Raw genomic sequence first — 22,206 nt, 5'->3', positions numbered from 1 at the left:
AAAAGTGGTGTGCTGGGGGAGAGGGGAAGGAGCGCTGCTGAAGCGTGCTATGCTCCCAGACCTTTCTTGGGAAACTCCATGACTCGATAAGGTCCAATCTTCATTGTTTTGCCGGGGGCTCAACGTTTTATTTCTTTCATTTTCATTACGTTGTTAGGTCTTATGGCGTGCACGGTGACATCTGAGACCAGTGCCGGTGCCCAAGAAAATCTTAAAGCAACACAGACAAAGCTGTAACTTATTTCCCTCCCCAACCACATTTACTGCCACGATTGTACACGAGTCCATATATCCAATTGCGGTTGCGTATGCAAATCCTACATTCTACCCCACACGGAGTGTCATCTAGGCGCCGACTGAGCGGCACAGTTCATCGATCACGTAACGAATCTTGACGATGGCCGCGTCCACGTCGTCCGCGTTCACGTCGTTGTGAAGAACCGCCCGCGCTTTGGACATGCTGATCGGGATCATCTTCACGGTGATCGCCTGCTGCAGGTCTTCGTACTCGCGCTCAGTCACCTGACCAAAGAAAAGGAAAACAAGGCGTGGTAATGCACTCGGTAAATAAATTCGTCTAATTACCAGATAAGAAAACACCCTTGCCCACTCCTTGCCCAGTCCGGTGAAGACCCCAAGAGATGCATAGCCTGATAGTCAGCACAAGCGGAGAAACAGAGAAACAGCGTGCGCATTGTGGCTTATCCTTTACTCCGCGGTATGCTTTCAGCAGTGTGTTCCGCTTATTTGAGGAACTATCCTCTGTTTCTGCTTTGCCTGAGACACGTAACAAAGCCAAACTGAAGAATAACGACGGCGATTTAGCGTGGTTAAAGGTTGCGTGTGAAAATTAGGTCGCACACCTTCATATTAGCAGATAGCCATAATCTATCACGATATGTGAAAGACCATCCGAGAGAGATATAGAACCGCGCTTAAATTAAGCCGCGCAAACGTATACTTGAAGGCCTAGAGGCAGCGTGTGTCACTCGAGATCCAAATGTTTGGTGGATTCTACTTCCATTTCACAAGCGCTGAACATGTTGGCAACTCCTGCCAGCTTAGCATTCACTGCTTCAAACATTGCCAAATAGGGAGACGATTGAGCTTTAGTACTAAAAAGAAAAGCAAAGAATTCGAGACGCGAGTTCTGCACCGCGAGTGACGTTTAAGAGCCGAGTTGTTTCTGGAAAGCATCTGGCGAGGTGGATGCTCACACAACGCTTCTCTTTTGACGAAACAGTTCGGTCGGTATGCATCGACACAATATAAATGCGACAGCGTTAGAGTTCACATTCTGAGTAAAGGTGCATGAGCTCCGCCTGTAATGGTATGATGCAACAGCGTCAATGAATCCTGTCTACGGGCTGCCCTTGCAGACACTCGTGCACAGCCCCCGTGAAAAGCGTTAAAGACCCAGGATTTTGCTTCTGCGCTGTTTAACGAGGAAAATGAGCACATGTGGCGGTCCGAGGCTTGTGACGATTTAGAAAACGAGGCTATACTCCACTTCTGACAGATTATGGTCGCCGAGGATACAAGACAAAGCGCGCCTCAAGGCTCAGAAGTGAACTCCTCGGGCCGCATACTTTTGAAGTACATGCCCTTTACTAATTATATATCAGTAACGTTTTAACTTGTTCCTTCAAAAACGCAATAGTGTTAAAAGCTGCATGCATTCTCCAGGAAATCCGGCGAGGGCGCTGTGAGCGAGAAGTCACCGCGCTTGTCCCTGGCAGGCGGTAGCTGGCATGGTCGAGCGCTGATCGGGCGTAGGATTGTGCGACCTCAGGCAACTATGTAATATGGCACATTTATGAATTCAGATGGTGAGGGGAATCAAACCAAGGACCTTTGCATCTCGAGTCAGATTCATGACACCCATACGCGGGCACGCTCGCCTGACGTGACATGGCAGTGAAACGTTCCACCCGACCTTTTGTCACCTGAGTGATATTAAGTGTCGCATGTCTTGCATATTGCTTCGGTCTTTTCGGCGCGCAAACGAACATGAAGCCCAGATTACAACTCTGATAAAGCGGTAATGCAAGTGGCTCATCTTGACGGGTTGGGCAACGCGCGCGTCCGGTACAGTCAGGTGTTTTTACTTCCTTTTTTTTTTTTAGATTCCTAAAGCCTTTTTAATCAGTGCAGGGGCAGGGTTATAGTGACAGGGAACGTTTCACCGGCATATCACGCGAGGCGGTCTCCCCGACGGAACACAGTATGCTGACCTGGAACAAAGCACCATCGATCCGAGTTGCTATGCGCTAAAAACACGCATGCCGAGACGCATACATTATGCAGCCGACAATGAACTTCAAAAAACAGATTGCTTGCTGTCTTAAAAGTTGTTCCATAAAACTGCGCAGCCGATGCTTAATTTCAAGAATTGCTGTCGGCCTTAAAAAAGAAAAGAAAGTTGTTCTCATGAAACTGCACGGCTTTAAAGGCAATAAGCGGGCTATCAAGTGAATCATAACTCCTATGTTAGCCTGGAGAGCCAACGCGCGCCAATTGCACCTAAACTTTCGAAACAATGGCGCTTTCTCAACATTGTCAAAAATAATTTTCCTCCTTCACAAGGGCTGCGAAATTTTTCAAATACTTGAACAAAAAAAGAAAGGATGTCACAACGTCCCAGCAATTTCCAGATTTAAAATAAATACAGATAGAGCCACAAAATTAAATTTGCTTGCAACGTGTGTGGAGTATGAAAGCGATAAACTGCAGCTGTATGCCAAGTACTTCAATTCTCTCTATTTTCTTTTTTTGCTGTTGCCTAGTTCAGCAGAAAACCTAAAATTTTGACAAGTACCCGGGGAATTAACATTTTTCCTCGGCGAAAACAACTTCGAAGCTCAATATTCCCCTTATACACACACAGCACGAATTCCTTTTCTTTTTTTGCAAAATCCAAGATGCCTAAGCGCTGCGCCTGCAACAGCAGAGTTTAAATGACACCAGTAACAGCACAATTTCTAGCACTATTGTTCAGTTCCCTCTCGCAGCAACAGAACTACCGGAAAAATACTAAATAGCAATATAAAATCTGGCGATACAATCATAGGACATTTGTTTTTTGTTTGTTTGAGGGGGGGGGGGGGATTTTCCGTATTTTTTTTACTCCTACTAAACGAGAAACGAGAAAGGTAACATAACCCAGTATACAACCTTGTTGAGCCTCTCGCAGAAAGTGAGCGGCGACAGGCGACTCGTGTCGACGAAGTCGTAGACCGCCATGTTGGTCTGAACTGTGTCCAGGTCCATGCTAATGTAAGGGTTGTCCTTCAGACTGACGCCTGCGCGAAAGACGCAAGCGCGTGTTACGTTTTCGCTTGCCGCATAGTTTAGCTAGGCTGAGAACAGTGACTGGAGACAATTTTTCTTTACAAAAAGCCGCGGTGCGTGATAGCTCATCAACGCATGTGTACAACGAGCGCGAGACACCTGATATGCACTTGCTTATTTTGGCAGTGAATGCGAATGCAACCCGTACCGCAGCGTCTTGCAAATCTTGTAACTGATTTAGTTCTCGCTTAGCAGTAAATTTTTGGATAACAGCAGATTGTTGTCGTGCAACGTATCTTAGTTTATTCAAGAAACAACAAACAATCTGGATTAGGAAGAGCTCTAAATCATATGTTCTCCGTTGGGGCTCCGCTTATGTTCTGCCCATTTTCGTTGCCCCGAATTCTGACGGAGAAGCTCTCTCTGCTCCTTTGAGCTTTGCCAACTCCCCCTCGTTCACACAAAAATTACAAGGGTTCAACGCTGCTGAACCAAATATTGAGCGAAAGCATTAGCTGCGGGAGGCCGAGCGTTCTTCTTCTCTTTTTCTTCTTCCTCAGCCCACATATAAAGCCCCGCTTTAACCAACCCGTATGAACGTGCCTTTGTAGCCTATAGGGGTAACGTGAATGCCAGGGTCCTAGCACGCTGATTCTGACATAACCGTCCTATGTGAAACGAGAGACCCAAGTTGACAGCTCCTGCCAGCCCGTGTGTCACGTGGGGTGTGACGTCACAGCGTCACGTGGGTAAGACGTAACTGCGGCCGGATCACGCGAAGGCTTGAAAGTACGAGTAGTATTGCTTTCGCAATAAAAAATTGTTAGCTGATTAACTATACTGTAGTTCCAAAAATAATGTCGCTCAGCAGCCCCCTTACTTCATCTGTGACGAGCTGTGACATAAGCCCCTTTTTTCTTTCTTTTCTCTTGTTTTTCTCTTCCTGCAGTGCGATAGTTACTTTTTTGCGAATATTTTATTTTATATTGGTTTAAGCCCTTTGTGTTTTAGGTGGTACGTGGTGCGAACGTTGTATTTATTTTTTATTTAATTTCCCACACTAACTGCAATTCCATGGCCAATGAGGAGAAGGCGTCGGCCATAAACAAAGAGGAGGTGTCTGGGTTGCGTCACACGAAATAGAGCTAAGCAAAACGTGCAAGAGAACACACAGGGTGAGCATGCACAGAAACGAAGATGTCAGCAGCAATGACGAGACGTGGAAGGGCGGGAGAATTTTGAAGCGAGAGCTTCACTACGTCATGTAAAGCAGTCACAGAAGCAGGCGGAGGCCACGACTGAGGGTCGCCATGGCAACCGGTTGAACTGAGCCACAGGTTAGGGAGCCTCGATGCAAACATCGTTTGTATAGAGGCGCCCTACTACAGGCGCGTGCCCCGCGCCGCCGCCGTCTCCGCCACTCATCCCGCGTCGCCGCGCGTGACGTCACTGCCAGCTGCGTACCTCACTGCGCATGCGCCGTGCTCTTTCCGCAACGAAGAAAATCTGCGGCATGTGCTTTTCAGCTAGCTAGCTTTTCAGATGAGCAGTAGCCAAAGAACCAACCAATGTGTAAATATAAAGAGCTTTACCACGTGCAACCAAGAGTAAAGCTTTCGCTTAGACACTAGATTTAATCAAGCGAAACCTTCAATGTGTCCGCATCCAATCTCTAAGGAATAGCATACATGTACTGTTAAAGTGGTGCCTATGGATCCCTAAGGAGTTGCACCAAAGTGCTCCGATGTTCCCATTCAACATTTGCGACCAAGTTATTGCATTGTGACCTCACTGCTTTACCTCAGCTGCGTACCTCTCCTGTCATTACAGCATCCTCTCTTTTCTTTTTACCTCAAATTTGAGAGCGGTGTAGCCACTGTTTAGGGAACCCATGGCTGGAAGAAGCTGCACAAAATGCACACGCAGAAACGCACAAGAGCACTGTAGGATCGAAGATGGACAAAACGACTAGGAGATAGAAAATCGGCCATAAAGCCGGACAAGGGGGCACGCACGATGGCAACAAGGCAAATGGCGGCCGAAGGGCCATATACGAGTGACATGCGACGCAGTGAGCAAACCGGGACGTCTGCGCATACCCCTGGCCAGTCTTTGCGTGTTCTCGTGGTCCTCGTGAAGCCGGGGTACGATGGTCCTGAGCGAGACGAGACCGGCCGCCGCCACAATCCCTACCTGCCGCATGGCTCCGCCAAGGCACTTTCGTACACGGGCCACCCTGCGTTCGGCAGCCATCGAAGGAGGCACGAAAACCACCGACGATGATGAAGCCGATCCAGGAACCGTGGCGCGGCACTTGTGGACAAGTAAAAATTGAAGGCCGCTCTGCTTTAATTTTGACTGAGCAAGACCGATAAATTATTCCTGGTACGTAGTGGTAATTTAGGGTTAAAAAAGTGGCAGCGCAGGGCCAGGAAACCGAGCTGCAAGCTTATCTCATATACAGCCTTCGCCAAAAGTTTGTTTCCCTCGTGTTTTTTTTTTCTTTTTTGCATCCTAAGCTATGCGGTGGAGCTGTTGTCGCATCCGTGGAAGTCATAAGTTTCCAAGGAGCGAGAGCCTCACCCGCGAGACTAAATATGCAGGCGGTGAATAATAGCGAGTCATACAGCGTAGCTGAATACGAAGCACACTGAGACCTTTGCTTTCGACTAATGGTATATTTGGTTCAGCCTCCGGAAGTAAACTTCGTTACAGTGCGATACTCTGCTAGGTTCCGCTTGGCCTAACGCCACTCCATTAAAAACGCGTCAGACAGTGGGCATAAACCAAGAAGACACGGCAGCCACAATCTGGAATGGAATATCACTCAGGCAGCATCTATATAAGGCATAAGCCTTCATGTGGAATCGTCTCGCTCTCCCCTGTAAATACCGCCAGTCGTAAGTCATCGGATAATGAAGCGGATCATGCATCGCGCTATTGTCGGGGCAAGAATCAAACCGTCTATTTCGCCATTTTGAAACTTAGTACTTTTTCTTTGTAGTCGTCGGGCCCAACTAGACAGCACAGATTTCCAACAGATTTTTCGATTATATTTCCAGTCATTTACAGTGGACATTTTACTTTTTTTTACATTCACACATTTCACGACTTTTTGCCATTCGACATAACCATCCAATGTCAGTCTCTGGCGTCCTCTGGCCTCAGACACACTTGCGCCAATAAACACTACCAATCAATCAATTAAACAATCAATCAATCAGTCAATCAAACCAAACAGCCCTGTCCTGATAGCCGAATGTACAGTACGGTTCATTGTTAAAGGGAACATGAGGCCACGTTGCTGCTGTGCTGCGCTTTACAAAGCACTCCCGAGAAAGCCAGTGACAAACGATCGTACCAGCTAGTGCATGCATGCGCAGTAAGCACGATCGGCTGCTCTTCCTGACTACACTTGATGCCGTCCATTCTTGCCAGTGGTCGGCGACAGCGCTTTCCAAAGTGTTTAGGCCACATGATTTCATGTTCCCATTAACAGTGAACTGTACTGTACATACCCTGCAGAAAGCAAATATTATACATTCGCTGTACCTTGCAGTAATTCCTTGACAATTAATTCTGTTGTTCTTTCCCAGGGCTAAACTCCGCCACCGATATGCGAGCAGGCGAGTGGCGCTGATTGCTTAGCTACCAGTCAGGACATCATCAAGCCCCAAAAAGCGAGTGGAAGAAGAGAAAATGCCTGAATCGGGACAAAGGTCGCAAAAAAGAAGACTAAGGTGAGTTCATGTGTTGGCAGCATATACACAGACTTTTCTTGGAGCTGGTCTCTTACGCAGTCCATTTTCTGCAGTCCAATAACTTTTATCTTGCCGCGTAGATATAAATGGCACTGCAAAGGCTGGACCTTCATTGGACATTTCAAAGAGGTGGCGTCGTTTTCTTCCGGAACATTTTAGTTTGGCAGAGAAAAGAAAATCTGCGAACTCAGCAAAAGCTGTCACTAAAACACGAGTTTGGGCGCGCACGGCGGGAAAGGTCCTTGAAGCTATTATTTAACCAGAGACCACCAGTGCCCCGATGCACTTAGGGATGCCGATGCAGCTAGCGCGATGTGCATTGCAAGAGAAAACACAACGGGCACTAATCTCCAACAAAATATCAGCCATATCAGACTTTGTTAAACTTACGGCTAAACGACAGTATCGGCTCTTACAAAGCAGAAACGTTAGTCGTCATGGTACCCACTGGCGACAACAAAAGGCGCTGAGTGTGCCGCGATGGCGGTGGTTTGTCACCGCGACATTCGCCTAAATGGAGAATGAAATTCGTGTATTCTGACGCCCTTTGGCTTTCATCGTATAATAGACATAATTACATGTGGCCAAAATGAAATATTTTGGCCATTATTTTCTTACCACAAATATTATTTGGCCGTAGACCGCTGGTGCAGCTGAAGTTGGGCCCATTATACTGAAATGCTTGACGAAGCTATTATGTCCCACATCACACAATACTGGCAGCGCGTTTAACGCACCGCGGTGCCATACATTGGGTCTAATTTTTGCACAAGAAAGACTAAGCGCGGCTCACTTATAGATGAAGTCCTTAGGTCCGGCCACCAATGATCCGATCGGGCAGGCAAGGCCCTGTAGAGAGAAAGAGCATAGCAGGGCTCTAAAGCAACGCACTGCTGAAAGCTTACTTTTCAGCGATATATCTACGTTAAAGGCATCTTTACACGGCTTACGGCGGCCTCGTCATCATTACCAGTAAATAAACACTTCGCAATGTCACAGCAACACTCTATTGACTTCTGGCCAACGGCAGCAACCCCGTAGCTACAATCAAGGTTGAATTATCACACCATGACATCCCATGATCATCTGGATGCTTTGCTATTCAAATAATTCCAGCGCCTAGCCGAGCGCGATATTTGAAGAAGCAATTGCAGAAACGGTGCCTCGTAGATTGTGCGTGTCCTGCCATGGTAGCGCCATGTGTGGAAAAAGAAATGCGGTTACCGACCTCACCGTTCTGCTTGATTTGGTTTGGCTCATTGGGTTCAACGGCTCAAAGCGGCTCAGTAGTTAGAGCCCTCGGTTACCTCAGCCGCGTTTCGGTTGAAGTGAAACGCAAAAGGTACTCATGTTCTGTGAGAAGTCGGTGCACTTTAAACAACCCAAAGTGGCCTGTTTTAATGAGGGGTCCTCCACTACGGCGCACTTCACAGCCCATGCGCTGCTTCCAGATGTCAAACTCGATAAGTGACAACTTTTTAAACCCCAAAATGGATACCACATTATCCGCAGAAAGGCTAATGTGCGGTACCTTTGATATGCACATCTGGACGGTGTCGCATCCCCTGAGGATGTCCTTGACAGGGAGACCCAAGTAGGTGGCCGCGTTCATGATTCGCGCTCCGTCCATGTGCAAGGGGATCTTGTTGGCCTTCGCAAACTGCGCAGCCTGAGAGACGATAGGGTGGGGGATTGAGCAATACAGATTAGAGTCGCTGGATCTAGTGAGTTACTCTAACATAGCTGACCTGCAAAGCCTCAACACGAGAGATGTAGAGAGGAGACGACGGAACTAGATGAAACAGCTCTGGACGGTCCGTATGCGTCGAGACAAAAACCGCTCAGGCTGAAGGTTGCGACAGACAGTTTTTACTACTCGTGCAGTGCGAACCACGATGGCTCACTCAATGTTTCAGATCATCGCTATTTGATGCCCCACCTCTCAGCTTCTGCCCGCAGCGCTTTCGAGACCAAGGCCCTAGTACTAGGCATCTTGCTTAGGCGGCCTAGGGGGTTTCACAGTACTAGTTTTTCGACGCGCGTACGGGGACAGCTATTTATAGTTGTGCTCGCGAATGGCAAAATTTTTAATGAATGCAACAAGGCCGCACGCATATAAGAAGGAACACGCACAAACCACGTCGACGCTAGCGAATGGTACTTCGGCCTGCATGCTAGAAGGAAGAGAATAACTAGCTTTTCAGTGGCTTGAGCTGCAACTACGGGTAACGCAAGAGGCAAGACGCTTGGAACGGGCTGCCTGAAGTGATCGCCAAGACTATATAAGATTTTGCGGGCCACAATAAAAGAATTCCGCAGGAGTGCACGATGATTAGCTTCACATGGTGGCCATACCTGTTCCATGTAGTCCACAGGCAGGACGGTGCCCCCGCAGACGTTGTGCGTGTTCTCTAGACAAAGCAGTGAAGTCGTCGGACAATGGAAGTCCCGGTGCCTTACACGAAACTCCAGGTCCTCCACCAGGAGACGGCCGTCCTTCTGGGTGGGCACCGCCCAGCTCTGCACGCCCGCCACCTGTGGACAGCAAGGGGGCACTCCAATATAAAGCGACTCGAATCAATCTGAAATGTATGCTGCAATTTGGCGTCATGGGAGAACAGTATACTGGGAACATATAACTCAATTGGGTAGGCGCTTGTAAAATGTGTTAGCAGTTGGTCGGCTCTGGAGCACTGGTCACACTGCCTACTTCGACATCTCTTCCTTTACACTTCTTAATTACTTTCCCTAAATCCTAATTTTTGAATTAAAAAGCATTTAGCTACTAAGTTGCTTTTGTACTAGCAAACGTTTTCTGCCTGCCGATACACGATTAGCGCAGGTAGGGGGCCACATTCTTGCGACTGCACTAAAGGAGATCCGTCCCAGTACTCCTAAGTAGATGCACTCGAAAAAGAATTCAGACCTCAAGTTCGAACAGAGTATTTTGGGACTGCATTTTCTAACAGCCCATTTAATTTTATTTGGCCATGACGTCAATCGTGACGAAAGCAGGTGGCGAAGCAAACGGCCAATCATAGATACGACTGGTCTGGTCACGGTGCCGCTGCCACTCATCCTATTCTGCCACGGCATCCACACTAGCTAAGCAACATTGAGCATGCTGAACCACAAGCGACGCTCACTTTATTTGCCGAGAACAAATTTGTGCCGATAACGGTCTCCAGTAACAAGTCAAACGTGTCGTCATGCTCCGTCATTCACCTGCGTCATTCATTGACAGATTTGGCATGTATACCGCGTACCGTGCCACCGTTACCGGCAAGCGTGCACGAAGCCGCCGACAGCTGCGCCCTCAAGGCGATCTGCGCATGCACATTGACGGTGCAGAGGCTTCCTGCACACCAGTGATGATAGCATGACATGCTGTGTAGCTTGTTTTAAAGGTTTAACGTCCCAAAGCGACTCAAGCTGCGAGGAATGCCATAGTGGAGGGCTCTGGAAATTCAAACCGCCTCAGATTATTTAAAAGAGTGCAATATGGCAACTCACTGTACACGGCACGTTGGTTTTTGGCCACATCGACAAGCGCTTAGTATCGAGCACGCATCGTTGGGATCATTGGTCGAGCCATTATACAGTAGGTCGTGGGTCGAGCGCCCTAACAACTGAGTAGGTACGCAGTATGCTAAATGTATCTATAGTATGACACGGGAGCAAGATCGACGTATACGCATTTATACAAGCTGCGGCATTACAGGTATGTTTTTGCGTCGACTACCGTGATGTCTGATCCGACAGTTGATGTTAATGCAGCAGATAGGGGCTAAATAAATTAAAAATACCAAATATGTCGCTAGCAAATACACACGTACACCTCATCGGACTCCACCCAAAAAATGAGGACATCATCGACCGCTAATAAAACCACTGCCTTTGAGCTTCGCGCCAAACGACTGACGCCGTTGTCATAATAAATAAAAATGAGAATACTGCCCCGGTTAAACTTAGTTATCTGGGCGTAAACCCTGTTAAGCATGGTTACACATCATCCTGCGTCAAAGCGTTGACGCACTGAGCAAGCAACTAAGCGAAGCTGTAGTTGAACACCTTACCCCGCCTAGGTGGTCGAAATTTCTGCAGACCTCCACTACGGCGTCCCTCGACTCGCTCAATCTCAAATACGCAGTGCGAAGAATAGAGCTCACGATCTGAAACAGAGCCGGGTTTTCGCAAACACGCAGCCTACACTGCTTGATAGCAGACTCGAATACTTTTGCGCATGCGCAGTTGTGCCGCGGGCCCCATCTGCACGCAATTGGCCCAGTGCGCTCAATACGCGTACTTACCTGCGCCACGCCTCCTTGCTCGTTGAGGAAGAGGTGCGAGGCGTCTCCCACCAGAATCTCCTGTCCCCGCCGGTCGCAGTGAGCCATCACTGCGAACGCCGTACAAGCGAATCTGCAGCGTACGTTGTGAATGGCTTCGCAATCCACGAGTAAACAATCGTTGCGACTACTTTTTGTTAAGCGCGTATGCTTGAGTAAATCGCGCACAGAAGTGGTACCACTTTAAATATTTATTCGATAAAGTCATCGGGTAATTAGTTCCTTAACTCCAAATCATTCCTTGCCACCCAACGCGAGAAGCCCCCGAATCAGGTCCAGCATAGTAAAACCCGCTATAAGTATGCGTTGTAAAAACTGTATCTCTCCATTCGACGTGCCACAGCGTAAGGACGAAGGATGCGGAGGCTATCATACGATGCGACATATCTCCGTCGGCGGTACTGGTTGGGCATTTTCGCTTCTGCAGTGATCGCGCTCTCTTTGAAATGTATGAAGCCTTGGCTTTTTCGCTTCACAGATACGTTAGCTTCGCGTGGGTGGAGGCATACGAAAGGCATACATAGAAGTAAATGTATAGATCGCGGGTAAGACCTTCTGGAAGATGAGGTGGGTAGATAGTGGCGGTTAGCGGTGAATCACTCAGAAGAGTTAAGGTGGAAAATTTGGTGATTGGATGCGGTTTCTGAACGGTGAAGGTGCGTGGAGGGAAAATGGGGGTGGAGTCCTGGAGGGTAGATGTGGTAGACAATTGGCTCCTGGAGGTGAAGGTAGGCAGTTCGGTGGTATATGAGAAGGATTCTGGGGTGTGGAGGTACTTTGGTAGCACAGCCTCCTGATGTGTGGCGGCGACATCACGCAACAGATGGACAGATTATGTCAAAACAAGGATACTAAAGGTGGCGCTCAAATATGGAAAAGAGAACGCCGATATAGACATTCTAGTAGAAACAGCTTTGCTCCGTTACATTTTGTGCGTATGCTATAACTGAAAGCTCCCACAAACTGTCATTTTAACGTTTCCCGCGCAAATAAGACGAAATGCCCCTGAGTACACTATCGATAGCAGAAACTGAATACCGGAAAAATGTGACTGAAACCATATTCGTTTCCTTCACTCCAGACGACTAGCTTCTTCCTACTCATGAAGCATAAGCTTCCCTTACCTTCCAATGATTGATTTAATGTCGCATGATTGTGCTGCGATAGCGGATTAGTTTTTTAGGGTACGGTGTTTTTGCCAACCGAACTTGCTCGCCAGCTTTCGGCATTACATCTGTCCAGCTGCGTTCACGTTGCTGTAATTGATGCATGCTCTCGGCGAGTAAGCCATGAGGCTAAACAGATCAGTGCGCTCGAAGGGCCAACTATATACCGCCCTCTGAAGAATCGGGCTTCATAGCGGCAGCACATGAAAAACATGCCGTGACAAGCCTGCTAGAGCGGTGGAAGTAAGCAGTACACAACTAGGTGACGTTGAAATGTTTTATCTTTGCCTTATTTTCTGTTGTGTTTGTGTTGTGCAATGTTGCCAGGTGCGTAACTTCCTCGTAGTTTCGAATCAGAAACAGCTACTACACGCAAGTGAAAGACTTGCTAGTTGCCATTACCTGTCGCTTCGGAGCTTTTTAGCACATTGTACCGGTAAGCTGCGGGACTAAACATTGTTCTATAGCGTTGAATGGATTTTAATACATGTGCACGTAAATTAAGCCCTCATATTTTCTTTTTCTTTCACATTAAGTTAATTTTAGCTAAAGAGTGTCTTCTTTCTTACAAGTGCTTTGTTTCTACGAAAAGAAAGACAGCTCTGTCTCTTGAAACTTGAAAATTTTCCACTGTTCAAGGAGCGAAAATGGCAGCTCTTTTGAAAATTGCTTTTATTTCTGCTTTCGACTGGTACAAAGTATTAGAGAGAAAAAGAGAATGCGTGGGGTAAAGCTGACTAAATTCAGCTTAAAACGCACACCGCGGCCACTGCTAAAGAAAGGCACTTCTTCAGCTGCTGACAAGATAGCTGCAGGTGAGAGCACAGTGAGAGCAAATAAATTATCATAGCTTGAAGAAACAAGTGTTCACAGCAACGTATTAACGCTCAAAGATCGCAACCAACCATTAAATAAAGACTAAGTACACAAAACACCACTGTGCCATTACCAACATGCACGACATACGGAACTCGCAATTGCAGCTTTTTATAAGCTACGTATTATATGAAAGTTTTTCAGTACACGCGTACATAGTGTCTTAAAAGAGGATAAGATGGAAATGATGCTTTCAATAAAATATCTTTAAGTGCATACATCATGGTCTCAGTACTCTTCAGATAGCCTGGAAGAATATCCTGGTCCCTAATTATTAATTAATGATTAGGGGACCCGGCACCTAGGGATGTTCCCTGGCTTCTATTCAATATTTCATGATTAGGGACAAGGGAATGTCCCTATAGGTGCAGGGTCCGAGTCGCGCAGGAATTTGAAGCCTGTCGTCTTTCTGAAGGGCACACCGACATCACGCACGCGGCCATGCAGGAAGTCGGCTATGCCAAGGATTGCAGGCTGGATAGGTAATTCATTCCATACACAAGACAATTAGTGCTAATATCACTCTGGAGCAGTAAGACGAACTGCGACGATCTATTTCACCCCACTAAAGACCCGCTGGCATATTGTTACGGACGACAAGGAAGAAGAAGCGGGCAGTGGCGCGGGTAGAAGCGCTCGCGCTAGGCCCGCGAACATTCATTAAACGTCGTCTACCATCGTCATCGGTCATGTTCTGTCTCCTGTCTTCATCGGCTTGCCGCTTCGTAACATTTGGTTGGAGGTGCGGCGTACGACATCCCCATCCTCGCCTTGGAGCACCGAGGCCATCTTCAAGCCGGGACCATCACCGAGGGCCCAGGGACATCGTCGAACAGCTTCGCCCCAGCCCTTCAAGCCCAGACCTGAACAACTACCACCGCCCAGCCCCCAGCCCGTACCTGAAGACAAGGAGAGCAGACCAATCAGAACCGAGATGAAGGACCCGAAAGACCCGAATGACCCGAAGGAACCGATGGACACGAACACGCAACCCCCGCCCAAGCTGCCCGACGTGACCTCGAGCCATCGGTCCCATGGACTCTGGTGACGGATGGTTGACAGCTCCAGGGGAGGCGGATCACCCACGTATCAGACATCGTACCGGCAAGCCGTTCTATTCTTCCTTCTTCCTCTTCTTCTTCAAGCATCCAGACACGCCCATCATCATGCCATAAAATCATTAACATCGCTAAACTTCCTCGTCCACGATCGGGACGATCGCTCGGTGGCCCCGGGTCATGTTACGGACGACAAGGAAGAAGAAGCGGGCAGTGGCGCGGGTAGGAGCGCTCGCGCTAGGCCCGCGAACATTCATTAAACGTCATCTACCATCGTCATCGGTCATGTTCTGTCTCCTGTCTTCATCGGCTTGCCGCTTCGTAACAACATTATCCGACCTATGGGGAAAGCACCAGGGAACATTCAGGCCTTCGGTACAAGCATCCCCTGACAAGGCGCTCTGCTATCTCGGGGGCGTCATACAGGTGACGCAAATAGAACAAGCAATTGCTACAAAGCGCACTTGAGGCCCCCGTTGTTCGGAAGGCGAATATATCTTCTGTTCTGCATCAGAACCACGCGAAAGAGAGATGAACCAGCAGCTAATGAGCCAACATCGAATGCCGCCGTTATGGAAGAAAGCGAATGCAGTGGTGTACGTCGGAGGCGTGAAAGTGCCCGTCCGCGTCAGCCTTTCAGCCGAGGGCGAACAAAGGGAGCGCGCGATATGCGGTGACGGCCGGACTAGAAGTAGATTACATGACGGATAAGATAATCGCTGGATAAGCCCTTCGGAGGCCAAAGTTCTTCGCACGCGCGCCTTTGTACGCTGGGGGATCCGTCTATTCCCAACAAGGTCCGAAGCACGTCAAAACTTCCTTCTGTTCCGGTTCGTCAGCTTGTGCTCACTCGCAAAGCAAACTGCTTGCATTAGTGTTGCGTGGCGGTAGCGATCCCTACAAACTCGCCGGTTTTTCTTAATCGTCAAGCGAACTTCGTAAACCTCGGTCGAAGCACAGCGCTTAAAACAAAAGCGCAGAAGAGGAGGTGATAATGATGATGATGGTTGTGGTGGTGGTCCTCAGTCGTAATAGCACATGCCCACGGCGGCGGATTGGCCGGAGTGCACTGAAGATAAAACACACACATGGATAACGAGATGAGAATTTAGATAGTTTTCTGTCTTAGACAACAATTTGAACAAAAAGAAAAATAAACAACGACAAACACAAACACAACCTCTCCGACTTCGTTGCCCTCTTTGACTTATGTCGACCACGCGGCAGCATCTATCCGATCAATTAACTCTTGACATGAGTTCAAGGGAGAAAAATCGGGAGAATAAATGAACAGTCCAGCGGCAGACATGCTTACCTGCTGCTAGGTTCCCCATGGTCCCCGTCGGCACGTACAGGGCGGCCTCCTTACCCAGAAGTTCAGCCACCACGCGCTCCAGCTCTGCAAAACACAGCCCGTTGAACTCGTCAGCGCGGCACTGACATGCACAGTAGTTTTACAACACTCTGCACATCTTTGCCCTGCCTTCTCAGTTTACTGCTCACTTCCTATCGTCTTTCGTTATTGAAAAAATAGCAAGCGACGTGAATGTGAATCAGTACGTATTTGACTGTACGTGTACTGACACTGAACATTCAATGAAGCTTAAAAGTACACTGAATAGAGACTTATCCTATTGTTGGTCTAACAGTAGGGTACAACTCAAGAACAGAGCGACAAACGCCCTTTAAAGGAGGCCCTCGAGCCAACGGCATTGAACGATTGTTATAATAACCTTTCGCCTGCTAGTGTGACACCACAGGGATCTGATATATAGATATGTGCATTGAGATTATCCACGAATAAGCCGGATTAGCCGCGACGTCAGAAAATCAGTCGGTACTATTGGCTGTAATTAGTCGCTTCATTCTTGAACTCTGTCCGACCAGAATGAAAACAGATTCCACTCTCCTTTTAGAACGTTAGCTCTACTGTGTTCATTTGCGAGTTTCATCGCATTATTCCTGGACCTAGTACCTCCTGCGTTCTACAGATAGTGCTATGTACTCGTGCGCCGCATGTTGTCTTGCGCTGTGCAGCAAACATGGTCGTCTTCATCGTTACCCAGGAGCGAGAGCACTGTGCTATCTCCGCAGCCAATCGCGCCTCGTGTAAAACTGCAACACAATCTCACGCTGCGCAATGCACATCGTCTTCTTCATGAAGTTCCATCTACGCCACTCCTTCCTTCACCCTAGGTAGATAGGCCACACAGATACTCCACCTGGTTAAAGACAGAGACTGCGGTCGTGTCAGACAGGCTGCCGAGACCCTCGAACGAGAAGCCAGGCCCTTGCATAGATTACCAAGCGCGGAAGCAAGCCAAGATCGAAACGACAGCATCGACTGCGGCCGATGGCTAACACTTATGAAGCTTGCTTCAAGTTGAACCTTTACAAGGTTTTGTGTATGTTCACATTTTTCTGGAAGCAAAAGGCGTATTTGTCACTGAGAAAATTGCATTTAGAACTCTCCCGCCACACGATTCTGAAATGGTCAAGCGTAAATCGGGAATAACTCGGTAATAGCTGATTTAAAGTATTGGTGGTGTAGAGATGCCTCTGGGGTCCGCGCCCAAAAGGCTGTTTCAGAGCTGCTGAATCGACCGCTGATGGCGACACCTACATTTCCTTTATAGACCTTTTCTGACTTAGAGAAGCTCTACATTTAGTAAAAGTAGCACCTTTACGATTTCAATGCGGCAATCTAAGGTATGATTGCCTCAGTTTTGGTACTCAGGAGTACCGAAACTGAGGCGGTGGCGCTTGCAGCGCGTCACAGTAAGAACTCTTAGCCTATTTGTACAACGCCTAAAGATATATCCAGAAACAGCAGTTCGCAGATACTCGCAAATTACAACGAAGAGAGAAAGTTCAGATAAGTCATGATATAGCGCACATCATCGACAAATAACGCGTTAATATCCAGGTCAGATTTAAAAAAAAAATCTTATTCTGCAATGATTTCATCTCGCGAGTTCCTCCTGCTTACCATTTACAGTTGGGTCCTCTTTGAAGACGTCGTCTCCAACTTCGGCGTCCCGCATGGCTTGACGCATCTCGGGAGTAGGCTTCGTCACAGTGTCCGAACGCAGGTCCACCACGCGAGGGTTGTCCATGGCTGTCGTCTCTGCAAGTTCAGTTGCCATACACGCCACCGGAATCACCGGGACCGCAGCTAAACCCGGCGGCACAAACCAGCGGCCTAATATTTGCACTATGTTGGCAATGCACTGGTCATATGTTGGAACGATACCTTGACAAAACTAACAATATTGCGCCGATGAAAAGTGCTGTTACTTCAGGTTAACTTTTGCCGTATGTGCGCTACGAAATGGTTCAAATGTCTGCACCGAGACATGAAAAAAATTCAATTTCGCATTCACTGCGTCTGAAAAAAGCTGTTTGCTGTAACTTTAAACAGGGCTTATCATACAATGTCATACAAATATCGTACGTATATTTCATACATCATAAAAGTATACAGAATATACGAAAATGTACAATAATGGTTAAGCATACGACTTTTTGAGCAGGGAAGAGCCGCGCCGACTCTAAGGTACCATCGACGTATATACATCTCTAAGTTGTTGTTCAGGGCGGGCGCCACTGCGTTTGGCAGGGCAGAATATGCCTCACTGACAACGTTTATCTATTAATACGTGGTGCCATCGTAGATCAAGGACATATCACCTCCGCCTCTTTTCTTCTTCACCTCTTAAAGTCGAATAAAGAAATGATCCAGTTCCGAAGAAAGTAACACATAGACGATTGATTTCAGATTTTTTGGCGCGATGATCAAATGAAGCTGCATATAAGGGGTCACAGAAAGCTAAATATAAAAATAAACATGCGTCTAAAGTAATAAAAACTGTTGTCGAGCTTAAAATTTCTACATAAATGTCGGCCAACGCTAATTAGATATCTTTTTTTTTTATGGGACAGTTCCGAGACCGGCATTACCGAAAGAGGGGTGCTGACTTGCATTTATGATCAAGTGCATTTCTCTATTCCTGAAATGAATAAAACAAATAACTTAATTCAGGAATTAAAACAACGGGGCTCCTGAAATAATGCCATCAAAAGGGTGTTCCGAAACGGGGCAATACGCTGTTAGCACGCAAAACAGTGGTACCCATGCATACGCCTTGACTGCTTAGGGAGCTAATCACTAAGCTGCAACTATACGATGTGAAGGGCATACCTTTTTTTCTTGCCCTAACATCCTACACAGCCTTTAAGCTATCAAACGGAGAGAGAGCGAAAAAAAGGGAACTGCGATGCATATAGATAGCAACGGGGGCGACAGTTATGCACAACCAGCCGCTACATGCAGCAGTCGAAGCCATAGCATGCAGTGGTACGCCGGATCGAAAGACAATGTGTTAGGTAAAACAAACAGCAGAAGTTAGCGCTCACTTTCATATACCGCGGCAGTTCTGAGTGAAACTGCCTTCTAACTAAGCAATGCCATTTTCAAGAAAACAATTGAGCCACTTTCGACAAAAGCGATTCTTCATCAAGGCGACGGACTACGTACTGATGGAATGTTCTGCTTGCTGTGTTTTGTCTGTAGCATAAAATTAATTTAAATACTACCACCTTTTACTAAAATCGATTGGTCATATTCGTAAGCAGCGTAGCTACATTTACGTTGCTCTGCACAGTTTTTTTTTTGTTTGTTTCTTCGTGGGAAGTTAATCAGGAATCATTGAATGAAGCTCTATGACGCTATAACTTCGTATACATGATATATCAACAATGTCATTCAAATAGCATAGAGATACACGATTTCATACATTGTAATAAAATATATTCCACAGTTTATGATAATATAAGACATCGTATGATACATGTATGCTGTTTGAATAACGTTGTATGATGTAGCTTGCACGACGTTAATGCACGATCTAACTTTATTCTATACAGTTGTGGCTGCTTCTTGATATTCCTAGATGTAAATTTTCGCTATAAGCACTGGATCGCCTGCCGTTTACGCATTAAAATCTCGCCTAAGAGACACATAAAAGGCGTTTCGTTTCATTCAGTGTTCATATAGAATTCAATCAGCGCACATTTATTCAATACTCATTTAGAATAAACGTGCATTGCTCATTTTTGTCGCACATCTCATATAAGGTGCAGTGTTACCTGCGTAAACATTTACGAACATCCTCGAACAATGCATGTACATCCTTCTGGTTAGACAATCCAAGTTCAAGGCAGGATTCGAGCACATGACACTCTCGAACGGCCGCGAGCTCGTATTTTCCGCGTCTCATTCCCTTATTTACTTATGCATTCTTGCAGAACAAAATAACTTTTTGAAAGTGTCGACTTACTTAATTCGTGTTTTCTGCGGTAATGTGTGATGCTCTCCACGTCCGACAAATAACTCCGGGCACACTGTGACGGCTGCTTCCGCCCCTGAGAGCTTCGTGAGCGAAGGCAACCCCACACCGCCCCTCAGCGCGGCGCTGAATGCGTCGGGCCCCGATAAAAGAGACAACGGAACCCGCTTCATTGCTATGGTGCCTGTTGTCTCGACGTCTGCACTTTGCGAAGTGCACGTATGTGATTGCGTGGTTTGCAGCCCAGAGATAAACAAAAAGAGAGGGAAAATGAAGAGCGCAGTCGCCGCCCGAAGCCCGATTCAGCTTTCGTTATCAGCGACAAACCTCTTTCGTTTCCAAGCGGAAGGAGAAATAAAAATCGCTAATAGACACACGGCAAAAGGAGGAATTAATTGGCGCAACACAGTGTTGACACCTTTGGCGCGCGTGCTTGGAAATTTACTTGCCTCTACAAATGTCTGCTATGCCTGATTCTTTTCCCATCGCCCCGACAAAACAGCCCCGGCCCGTTTATTTTTATTTATTTATTAATTTTTTTTTTGCCGAATAGGGGGGGGGGGGGGGGGAGAATACCTTGTCGTACAATAATACTGCTTAAACGCGCGAAGTCGCTGTGTGAAAGTTTAACTAACCGTAAAAGTGGCCTCATGTGCCGGATTTTTTTTTTTTTCTTTTTTGGTAGCCGTCACTGATGCATTCAAGCTTACTTCCGTTACATCTTCCCTTGCATGTGGAATTGGTCTGTATTTGTTCGCAGGAGAACAAACGGGCTGTTGCTGTCCACGAGCACAACACAAAAATGAACGAAGGAAAAGAACATTGTGAGGTTTGTTTCAGATTGACACTCCGCTTCCTACGTACACGAAATCTGAGCACGAATAAAAAAGGGATACTAGGAAAAGGAAAATCTTGTAAACTGTCTCATAGCCCGGTTTTAGATTAACTATATCGGTCCTCACTTTTTTATCTGTCAGGTTGCTTTATCATTCTGTTTTAAGAAGCCCTTTCTAAACCCGCCCCAATCGGAAAAAAACTACAGAAACTTTTCTGATGTTACGACAGAATTTCTGTGCGGTTTTTGACGGGAAACAGTTGTGACAACAGAACATTCTGTTGTAACATCAGAAATTCCTGTATTTACAACAGAAAAGTGCTACAGAACTACAGACAACCGAAATATGCTACAAAACAACTACAGAACTACAGAAAAATCTGATGGTTACGACAGAACTACAGGATATTTCGTCGTATTTCTGACAAAGTTCTGTGGTTTGTTTTTTCGATTGGGACTCGGCCGGGTCCGAGTCTTAAATCGGAACACCGGGCCAGACCGGGCCGAGCTCGGGTCTGCAGCGTCAGGCCCGGGCCGGGCTCGGGCTCAGAATTTCGGCCCGTGCACACCTCTACTGTCCAGTTCCTTGCGTTCTCCTTACATGTTATAGAAAGCTGTATGTGTATACCTTGAAGCTTGACTGCGGAATTATCTCGCAGTTTCGCATCTGCGACCGGCGGGACATATCACGCTTGCGTCAGCTGCCAAGCAGCTGCTTCTTGTTCCTAGCCAGCTCAGTTGCTCCTCTTCCGAGACGAGGGAAGTGATCGCAGTCGTGCGCAAATTGCTGGCACCCGCCCAGCGGTTAGCTCGCTCGCTGTCTGAGAACGAAGTCGCGGGGTCGAACTATGCAATGGCGCGGATAAATTTCGATAGAGGCGAAATGCAATATGCGCGAGTGCATCTAGTGACTCCTTGCCAGAGCACGGTAAATAACTCCTGGTGGAAAAAATTATTCCGAAAGCTCCATTACCTCTCTTCCGCATCTCACTCACCGCTTCCTCCTTTCCTCACGCCGTGCTTCAGACAGACTGCACCTTTTCATTCAGCCATTTATTCATGTCACTCCTCAATTTAATTTCTTAAGTATTTTATTACCTCTCCCTCCAACGCCTCCAGCAGCGTTTAGGGTCGCCTAATCTGCAGTGAGTGAGAACTATCTACTTTCCCTATACTATACTATACTATACTATACTATACTATACTATACTATACTATACTATACTATACTATACTATACTATACTATACTATACTGTACTATACTATACTATACAATACTATATTGTACTATACTGTACTATACTATACTATACTATACAATCATATACTATACATACTATACTGTACTATACTATACTATACTGTACTATACTATACTATACTATACTATACTATACTATACTATACTATACTATACTATACTATACTATACTATACTATACTATACTATACTACTTCCTATTCTACTCTACTCTACCACTTTTCCCGCCCCACCAACCATGTAAAATCCTCAGCGCTCC

General features: G+C 46.8%; 1 protein-coding gene across 3 annotated transcripts in view; it reads right to left on the bottom strand.

Moving 5' to 3' along the window:
- Positions 1–238: 238 nt before the first annotated feature.
- The window catches only part of LOC146190080 (uncharacterized), a 30,221-nt gene continuing 8,253 nt past the window's right edge, over positions 239–22,206 (bottom strand). For 2 of the 3 annotated variants that reach the window (XM_084604820.1, XM_084604818.1), the window contains exons 2-10: positions 17,491–17,628; positions 15,817–15,900; positions 11,363–11,451; positions 9,408–9,587; positions 8,584–8,721; positions 7,846–7,901; positions 5,391–5,527; positions 3,175–3,302; positions 239–522 (exon numbers count right to left, since the gene is read on the bottom strand). In XM_084604820.1, the coding sequence (XP_084460946.1) occupies positions 346–522; positions 3,175–3,302; positions 5,391–5,527; positions 7,846–7,901; positions 8,584–8,721; positions 9,408–9,587; positions 11,363–11,451; positions 15,817–15,900; positions 17,491–17,617 (1,116 nt within the window). In that variant the 5' untranslated portion in view covers positions 17,618–17,628 and the 3' untranslated portion in view covers positions 239–345. Of the gene's footprint in view, positions 523–3,174; positions 3,303–5,390; positions 5,528–7,845; positions 7,902–8,583; positions 8,722–9,407; positions 9,588–11,362; positions 11,452–15,816; positions 15,901–17,490; positions 17,629–19,840; positions 19,982–22,206 lie in introns of those variants that run through there. The other variant, XM_084604819.1, reaches the window with a different exon arrangement.

The sequence above is a fragment of the Amblyomma maculatum genome, chromosome 5 (genome assembly GCF_055883805.1).
Source record: "Amblyomma maculatum isolate TAMU_Amacu chromosome 5, ASM5588380v1, whole genome shotgun sequence".
In the NCBI taxonomy this organism is placed as follows: domain Eukaryota; kingdom Metazoa; phylum Arthropoda; class Arachnida; order Ixodida; family Ixodidae; genus Amblyomma; species Amblyomma maculatum.
The sequence above is the reverse complement of the archived record's forward strand: the minus strand, read 5'-3'. Positions and strand labels throughout refer to the sequence as shown.